Source organism: Lynx canadensis, chromosome B1, assembly GCF_007474595.2.
Source record: "Lynx canadensis isolate LIC74 chromosome B1, mLynCan4.pri.v2, whole genome shotgun sequence".
In the NCBI taxonomy this organism is placed as follows: Eukaryota; Metazoa; Chordata; class Mammalia; order Carnivora; family Felidae; genus Lynx; species Lynx canadensis.
The window spans coordinates 168,581,523-168,591,503 of NC_044306.2; the positions used below are offsets into that span (position 1 = coordinate 168,581,523).

At 33.5% G+C, this 9,981-nt stretch overlaps 1 protein-coding gene across 2 annotated transcripts in view; it reads left to right on the plus strand.

The window, feature by feature from the left end:
• Positions 1 to 6,998, plus strand: part of GNPDA2 (glucosamine-6-phosphate deaminase 2) — a 30,897-nt gene extending 23,899 nt beyond the window's left edge. For both annotated transcript variants that reach the window (XM_030313943.1, XM_030313944.1), the window contains 2 exons: positions 333 to 507; positions 5,985 to 6,998. In XM_030313943.1, coding sequence (XP_030169803.1) covers positions 333 to 507; positions 5,985 to 6,046 — 237 coding nt within the window. In that variant the 3' untranslated portion in view covers positions 6,047 to 6,998. The remainder of the gene's footprint in view (positions 1 to 332; positions 508 to 5,984) is intronic.
• The last annotated feature ends 2,983 nt before the right edge of the window (positions 6,999 to 9,981 follow it).

Here is a 9,981-nt window from a genome sequence, read left to right on the forward strand (position 1 = left end):
TTTTCTTTCTTCTTCATTCTCCCAGGGCTCTTCTGCACGTCAGTATTTAATATATTAATAACTATATGCATTATGGTATATTCAGTAATACTCATTATAGAGATACTATTTTACTTTCATAAACCAGAAGAGAGATACAGTTTATGCTTTCCTTTTATCTTGAACAGAAATAAAACTCTTGAACTGTGAAGAAATATGTAGCTATTTATTTTTGTTTTGCCTTCAGAAGAATATTGGTGCTAGCATCTTTGTTTCTTAAAAAAAAAAAAAAAGCTTTTTCGTCATTTGAAACATGTTTTAAGAATTAATATGTAATGGTCATGATTTTCCAGGTAATGATCCTCATAACAGGTGCACACAAGGCATTTGCTCTCTACAAAGCAATAGAAGAAGGAGTAAATCACATGTGGACTGTTTCCGCTTTCCAGCAGCATCCCCGAACTATTTTTGTGTGTGATGAAGATGCTACTTTAGAATTAAGAGTTAAAACTGTGAAATACTTTAAAGGTGAGCATTGAAATTTCAGAAGCAGATTGTGAGGACGTTCCATTATAGATGACAGTTAAAACTTAATGAGACTGTGGAGTTACATCCTGCACTGTGCCTATTGAAAACTGGCTTTTTACCAACACACTAGCCAGTTTTTTTTTTGTTTTTTTTTTTAAGGAAAATAGAAAAGTCTCACTGCAGATAATAGTTGCTTTCAGAATATTTTCCTATTTTTTTCATGAAGAGAATCTCTTCAATCTGTATTTTCAGTGAACAATATTTTTCTTGAATCCAAATTTAATAAAATATTTACTTTCATAATTGTATATGCAAAATTAAATAACCCAAAAGGAAATGTGTATATGTTCTGATTTTTCCATTGTTTCCCTGTTCCATCTCCCTCGCCAAGCTATGTTTAAAATAGAACCTAATCAGCAGATAGGTTGGGTCACCCACTATCTCATCTAATCTTCACAAATTCAAATTATTCCCATGTAGTTATAATGGTTCTGTGTCAACAGTATGGAATAAACTCTGCAAGTAAGCAGGGTTTGACTGCCCAGACTTCTGCATGTAGATTTTCCTTTTGACTCTTCCTGCAGTCTAGTTCAGTAATTCTTAAACCTTGCTGTACCAGGTTTTATATATGAAACCACAAGTGCTTGATGTAATGGGTGATTTAACAGGTTTTCAAGGACTATACTGTTTAGAACCTGTTCTCTGCTTAAGAGTGAATTCCACATATACACATAAAAAGCTGAATAAATAGGTGCTCTTTATAAAGTACCTGTAGCTGATACGAAAATATAACTGGTCATATATATAGAAACACACACGTCAGTAATTCACAAAGTATGTAGTTATGTGTAATACTGTTATTACATGAATGAATATGTATTTTTAATTTTCTTACTCTAGTAACTAGGTATTTATTTAACATGTATTAGAAAAAATATACTGAACCAATCAAACCTATATTTCATGAATATAATTGCTTGACAGGGCTAAAGAAGTTACCATATTTTATTGCCTCTAAGACACATCTTTTTTCATCTGTTTTGTCTGAAATTGGGATGTGTTTAAAATTCGTGTCACTGTCAGTTACCTGGTAGCATTTTTTTTCTTAATGGTACATAAAATAATGTGTGTCTTACAGTCTTCAGTGTCTCATTCATGAAATATAGTATGTAACTTAAATTATGTCAATTTAAAGGAAATTTTTAAATTAACTGCATAGTTCATGTAAATGTGTGAATGTGGCAGAAATCTTGAAGGTGATGCACAAATGATGGAAGTCGGATGAACAGTAAACAAACACAATTTTGATGTTTATATGGTTTGTATTTGTACTTAACTGTTGTGAGCATTTTCCTATTTTACTAAATATTCTTCAAAAGTAAATTTAATGACTATATAATAGTCAACTAGATGTATCATAATTCACTTAAACATTTCCTTATTATTTCCAGTATTTATATTTTCATCAAAATTACTTTTTTTTTTTTTTTTTTTGCCAAGCCACACAGATATCAAATTAAACTGAAAAATTTCTGTTTAATAAGTTGAGAGGTAAAAGCAGAAATATCTGTCATGAGTTGTGAATATGACAGAGCTCTTGGATGGAGTTTTACCCATGTATGTAGTCTTTTGGATTTCATTACAAATACTAGACTCCTTGAAAAAATTAACAGGAGGAATCCCCATTATCCACATATTTTATTTAATGCCGGTTTTAAGGAGATTCTTTTTAACATTCTCATATTTTAATATACCAGCAATCCTCAAACCCCTGTGCTTATCAGACTTTGTCCATTTGTTTTTTATAGAAAAAGTTTACATTTTATGTGAAGTAAATATTTAATAAAATACTCAATAGCCTATAATAATTAAATGACCAGTCACTATTCTAAATGGATTATACTTGATTTACTTAATTTGCACAATTCTATGAAGTGTATACTCTTATATAATCCCATTTATAGATGAGTTAACAGGCTTAATAGAGATATTGTCACCCAAAGTCAGTTTGTATGTGGGTAGAGCGGGTTAAGTGATACCACGCTTATCTGGAGTCTAGGCTTTTGTCCACTCTTATACTGCCTCATAGAATAGGTATAAATTGGCTATCTAAACCATATTTCTGTTTGTTTGGGTTGTTTTCATACTCTAACAACTGCTTCCAAAAGCAATTTTAGTTTTTCATACTAAAATAATTGCTTCCGACCTATTTTAAAGGTAATTTAAAACAGACAGGAGGAAGGTGATTATATATATTTTGTTCTTTTAATTCATCTATCAGATTGTAAGCTCTTCTGAAACATCTTGAAGTGTAGACTATGAGAAAATCACCGCACTGCTCTTTTGAAGACACTGTATTTTGTACCTCAGGGGAGCTGCATATATTTCTGAAGAGGTTTAGGGTATCAGCCTCAGTCAGGGTGCCTCCAATATGGAGAAAAATGGAATTGAGATCTTGTTCATGTTATATCAGACCTCATTTCATAGTACGGTATTTTAATACAGGGTAGAACTGAATATTCATAGATTTATGCATATTCAAATGTAGTTTTATATTTTTTCCATATCTTCATTGAGTTATTCTATCACTTCAAGATGTACTGGAGAATATGAATCTTGTGGTTACCGTCTATAATTCTTCGTATTGTGTTCACATCCCTACTCTTTCTTCTACCATCACTAAAAAGTGCCTAAAAGGGTTCTAATTATTTAGCTCTCTATGAAAATCTAGGTTAACTGCATCTAAAATAAAAATCATTAGTTAATGGAAGTTTATTTCAGTATACAGGTATACCTTTTAAAAGATAGCAGTAAATCACAGGAAAATAACATTGAATGTTTTCTGATTTGTTTTTGCTAATTTTATATAAAACTTATTTTATGTTAAGAGAATATATTTTCAAGACATCATCATCATAGTGAACATTTTTTTGGCTTCATCCTTTGTAGGCCCTGCTCCAATAGATTGACAGAGGTCGAATGAGTTCAGATTGAGCCAAAACCATAAAACTGACATTTAGAATCTATGACATTTCACTTCTTCTGGCAACATGTCAGGAAGTCTATACGTTTTAGTATTCAATTTATTTTTGTCTGTTAGTGATTTAAATAGCAATGATTTGTTTCTATCAAATTCTTGTATTGAAAGTTGTCAGTTTAACCTTAGGTCATAGTAAATTCTTTGTGTCCTTCAAAATGCAAGTAATAAAATTTTCAAAATAATTTCTAGTTTGGAAACAGCCTTAAGTTTAAAAGTTACAGCCAATATATAGTTAAATCTTATAGAGTTGAACTTTTGTTTATTTTGTTTTGTGTTTTAAATCTCTAATGTATTATCTCCATGATCAAAGCTGTAAGTAAATGATAGATGAATTGTATCAAGTAGAATGAACCTTATTATAGCTACTTCTCCATAAGAGAATACATCTTCTAAACAAAGTGGCTAAAATTACCTTTGTCTTTATTGTTCCCTCTCCTCCTGGCTTTCTCTAGTCCCCATTTTACTGCTCTGTACATATTGGTTGTTGAATTAAACTTTTCAGTTAAATCCTATTTTAAATAGGAGATATCATCTGATAGTTTTTATTAGCAAATATTTCTTCTGCACTATACACATTACCTTTTAGTGTATATTTTTGGTAAACATAAAGTATATTTACCAATTAGTGTCATCAGCCAAGGGGCTTAAGTGCCTTCAAATACATAGTCTCCCATAGTGTTAGCAAAAAGAAATGTAACAAGTATCCCTATCTGCAAGTAGGTGACTCAGTATCATAACAAGTTGGCTCATTAAGTGATTTGAGAAAATAAAATGTATTTCATTAAAATAAAAGCTCCATAGAGGTGGGGACTTAAGTTTTGTTCACTGCATTATTTCACTGTCTAGAAGTTTGCTTGGTATACTGGAGGCATTTGATAAATGGTGGATAGTCGGATAGGTAGATAGATGGGAGAACACAAGACTATGAACCATCTAAGCACTGAATTCTATAAATAACCCCATGAAGTCCAAAGGATGTTAAATAAGGAGAAAGAGTTAAATAGCATGGTTTAACTTCTAACTTGATAGGATTCAAAGCCCCAGAAAATGAATAGTAGCATTTAGATTGGGAGGAAATGGCAAAAGCAATAGCACAAATGTAAGGAAGAGCTAACAAAGCAGCAGAAAAAGGTCCTGTTAATAGAACAGAGAACCATTAAAGTGTATTGATAAAATAGGGCTAGATTATACTTTTTTTTTTTTTTTTTTTTTTTTAATCTCTACACCCAACGTATGGCTTGAACTAACCCTGAAATCAATACTCACCTGCTCTTCCCAACTGAGCCAGCCAGGCAGATTATACTCCAAAAATTTTAAAGCAAAATGGAAGGTAGGGGTTAAGAGCAAAAAGAAAAACCAGCGTTCATGTCATGGCTCTTCACTTTCTGGGTCATGGGCCACTTTGAAAATATGGTGAAGAGACTATCCTCAGAAAAAAATGCACACATGGTCACACACATTCGTATGTTAATGTGGGAGATTCAAAGACTCCTTGAACCGTCTCTAGCTCTGTTACATCCTAAGAGTTGGGGCTGTACTTGATTTCTGCCAGGTGGGCAGCTTCCAGTTCTCAGCACTTGGGAGTCAGAGATGGCTCAGTACTGACTGCTCTATTTTTTCTTGTATTCTAAGTTTAACTCTTTTGTTAACGTTTAAATATGGATTGTCCAACTTTTTTTTTTAATGTTTATTTATTTTTGAGACAGAGAGAGACAGAGTGCAAGTGGGGAAGGGGCAGAAAGAGAGGGAGACACAGAATCTGAAGCAGGCTCCAGGCTCTGAGCTGTCAGCACAGAGCCCGACACGGGGCTCAAACCCACGAACCGTGAGATCATGACCTGAGCCGAAGTCGGACGCTTAACCGACTGAGCCACCTAGGCGCCCCTGGATTGTCCAACTTTTTAATAGTACCTTGGATTTTTTTTCACTAACTTCCTTCAGTGTGGCTTATTACTATAAACACACACGCCAAAATAATGGAAAATAATTTGCCAGATGAATGAATAGGGTAATACTATCCTAGTGTAACAACAGTTCTGTCCCTAGCTGGAGTCTGGTAGAGGAAATGCCAGAGGATCAAATTCAACACACTTACAGATACAATTAAAGTGTATTCATCAAGTCACTATTCACATTTGTTATTTTTGTCATACTGAAGCTCTGAAGACAAGAACTGCTTCTACTTCTGGTTACTCCCAAAGAATCTGTACACATCCTAGATCTACAGCTCCACAAATACTGTAAATTGCTGTTTGCTAGGTAGTTACAACTAACCATTATAGAACATTTCTATTTTCATTTTTCAATAAAACTTTATTCTGTATCAGACAGGAAATGATATACTTATTGTGTCTTATAAACTCTTCTATTTTCTAAAGTAAATGAGATATAATTCAAAATTAAAAATAAAACTAGAACTGTGCTTTTTTTCTTTAAGGTTTAATGCATGTGCACAATAAACTTGTGGATCCACTATACAGTATGAAAGAAGGAAATTGAAGGAGATTGGAGCAAAATTCTGCTTGAATGAACAGAACACTTTTATAAGTAGATGAATTTTCAGCTATGCAATATGATAAAACATGGGGATTTTTTGAAGACTGTCATTTTTGAAGTCCAATACCTATATGTTAAACATTCCATATTTACAATGTGTCCATTTTATACTAAGGTTTAGGAGAAGTAGTTGGCTCTCACAAATAGCTGTTATTGTAAAGTACAGAAGCCACACAGCCACTCTATAAAACAGTGCAGAAATGAAATGTCTGTTTAAAAATTTCAAGTCATTTTAAATGTGAAGAATATACATCAAGTATCATTCATATGAATCTGGTGGCATTCTCAAGAATTTTATTTTTTAATCACATAAAGACACTCCACCTTTCAGATATCAAAAAATCATTGCAAACCTTTAGTTTTGGAATGTAATCTGTATTTTCTGTGCATTACACACAAGCTTTTCTGCACGTGGTTGCCTTAGCCCCTTCCTGCAGTGGCATCTGGACATGAAAAGTCCTGCTGTATATTGTTGGAACAGAAAATCTGAAGAAATGACAGTGCCTAAAAGTACAGTTTACGTCCTTTTGGAAAGTATGTATAAGTGCATGATTTTTGTGCACCACCTTCTACAGCACTTTTTTTACAAATGTGCTCTTATTTTTATTTAATGACTTGGGTTCATGCTTTTAATAAGTATTTTGGCAATTATGAACTTTATACCTAGCAACACTCTTAAGGAAATTCTTTTGAAGACAATTTTCTGATTATTGTTAAACTTCATAAATGATTAGCTTTATTCCTTACTTATATGTCTAAAAAGATAACATGATAAAGTATATATAAAAGGAATTACTGTAAACTATTTTAGATTGCCATTAACAACTTGCATCATTAAACTGCAAATAAAACTATATTGTTTTCTATCTTTAATTCAAATAAAGCTTATAATAAACAAATGCTATCTAAATTTTATTTCCAGAAGTGAAACTGAATACACACATCTGAGAGATTCCAACATTAATAGTTGTATTGAGCCTGCATTTATTTTTGTTTGTTACCATCATGCATTTGGGGAGATCTAAGTGAAAAGGCAATGATTCTACCTATAATTTCTTAGTCACTCCTTGGGGAATAAAAAACGCTCCCTTCTGCATATTTTGCACCTAGAAGAACATTATTTAACATACTTAATTAAGCATACCTTAATTGAAATGTGATTGAAATGTATTAACAATAAAAATTAAACAAAAATAAATATAACATTTAAAATAAAATATGCTCCTTTAATTACAGGTAATGCAGTTATAATAACCTTAAGTGTTACAAATGGTCTTTAAATGACTAGTATGTCAGTATAATCTTCCAGTCACACACCTGGTAATAAAATTGTACCGTTTACTACAAACAATCTTAACTAAGAATGTCCTAGTATTATAGTGAAATACCTAAAGATACCTGTTTTAGTACATGGTTCAGTAGTTAACTTTTGTGCTTTAAATGGCATAGCTGAAACACAGTTTAGAAGATCTTACCATCACTGCCCCTGATGTTAGGTGCTGGTTTTAGGTTCAGGTCCTCAAGCAAACTAATTTCTGGTGACTCTAGCTCCCTAGCTCAGAGGCCAAGCTGCTGCTAAGTAAAGAACTAAGAAGGCTAATAGATATTTCCACAAGGCAATAAAATATGGTAGCTAAGAACTGGTGGGGTTTGGATAAAGAAACCACTGTTTAAATCCTAGCTCTGTCAATGACACTGGCAATGTGGGAGTCTGAGCTTCTTGCCCTGTAAGATAGGATGGTATCAGTATCTGTATCTTGACTGTGTGTAGACTGAATGACGCAATGCCTATGGAGCTCAGCTCAGTGGCTGTCACATATTAAAATCAATAAATGGTGGCTATTCTAATACTCATTTACATTATTGTAGTATCTGCAAAAATCTTAGTATAGCAAGGTCCTATCAGGGATACACTTAGGCACACAACTCTAAACCATGAAAATCCTCTGTTTGGTAGAGTGACCAGAGGAGAGAACTTAAGCTTATATTTAAAAATTTGAAAAATATATTTTATTACTTCAAGTAAAATTGCTTCCTAAAAATCAGAGCTTAAAGGAAGAAAATTAAATGTGTCCAAATTCTATGCCTACTAATAAAACACAAATATCACATAGTACACACATGGTGTATACTTCATGTCAGGTACCAACTTCTTTCTCTTGAAAGTAATGGTAGAACAGAACACTCTGTGTTAGAAATTATATGTAAATGCTCTTCTAGTTTCAAATATACTGCCATTTTCCAAAATACTGTTACAGAATTTCATATTTCATCTGTTCTAATACAGCTAGAAGAGATAGGAAAGATATCTAAGGTTATATAAGGATGAAATCACAGGTAATTAACTTCTATACACAATTTTAATAAATCCTATCTTTTGTAGAATTACTTCATAATGTAATAACCTTAGTATAACATGTATCAATAGTCTTATCCCCAAAAGACATTTACATCATTCAGTACATTCAAGGTAGAGGACAAAATTAAATAGCTAAGTTATTTCTCTTACTGTAATACCATCTGCCCTCTCATTTGTTCATTAACTTGGTAAACATGGTAGTTAAAAGGACATATTTTATTATTATTATTTTTTAATTTTTTTAACGTTTATTTATTTTTGAGACAGAGACAGAGCATGAATGGGGGAGAGTCAGAGAGAGGGAGACACAGAATCGGAAGCAGGCTCCAGGCTCTGAGCCATCAGCCCAGAGCCCGACGCGGGGCTCGAACTCACGGACCGCGAGATCGTGACCTGAGCTGAAGTCGGATGCTTAGCCGACTGAGCCACCCAGGCGCCCCAAAAGGACATATTTTAAAGCATAACAACCATTTACTGCCTGTGTGACTTCAACTAAATTAACTAAAGCTCAAACTTTCAATTATGAAATCTAGCAATTAATAATATTAATACTGCTGCTAATACCAAATACCCATCATTTTGCACCAAATGCATTTTAATTATAAAATTAAGACAGCTCCTACCCTTAATTTTAATTTAGATGTGTATATAAATTGTCTAGTTCCAAATATTTATAAAGATTTTAACAAAAATTAAACAGCGCATGTCCAGCTAGTATGCTATTTGACTTTATTTAATAACTCCTATAAATCTAAATTTATCCAGCTAACAATAAATTGATAAGGTGATTTTGCGAATATCTTGGGGTTGAACTAGAGAGAATCTTAAGTATGGGGCCTTTCAGTGTAAGAAAAATACTCATGGGGCCTCTGGGGGGCTGAGTCAGTTAAGCGTCCAACTCTTGATTTCAGCTCAGGTTATGATCTCAGTTTGGTTTGTGAGATGGGGCCCCATGTGAGGCTCTGCCCCAACAATAAGGATCCTGCTCAGGATTTTCTCCCTCCCTTTCTCTCTGTCCCTTCCCTGCTCATGTGTGCTTGCTCTCTCAAAATAAACTTAAAAAAAATATGCGTGAAAACAAAATAGTTAAGATTCACTAAGTACATACTATTGTGTCATACACTCTTCTTAATATTCTAAGCATACTATCTGATATAATCTTTCCAACAACCTATGGAGGTAAATAATAGTATAATCCTGGTTTTACTAAAGAGTAAACAGAGATTAAGTAACAATCTACCTTGCCAGTGAGTGGTGGAACAGAAGTTTGAAACCAGACAATATGGCTTCAGAATCCAAGCTCTTATCCACCTACTACTTCCTTTTCAAAGAAAAGCTAATAGGTTATTTTTGTTTATTTTTGAGGGGGCGGGGGTGGGGAATGAGTGGGGAAGGGGCAGAGAGAGAAAGAGAATCCCAAGCAGGTTTTGAGTCGCTAGCACAGAGCCTGATGTGGGGCTCGAACTCACAAACCGTGGGATCATGACCTGAACCGAAATCAAGAGTAGGACACTTAACC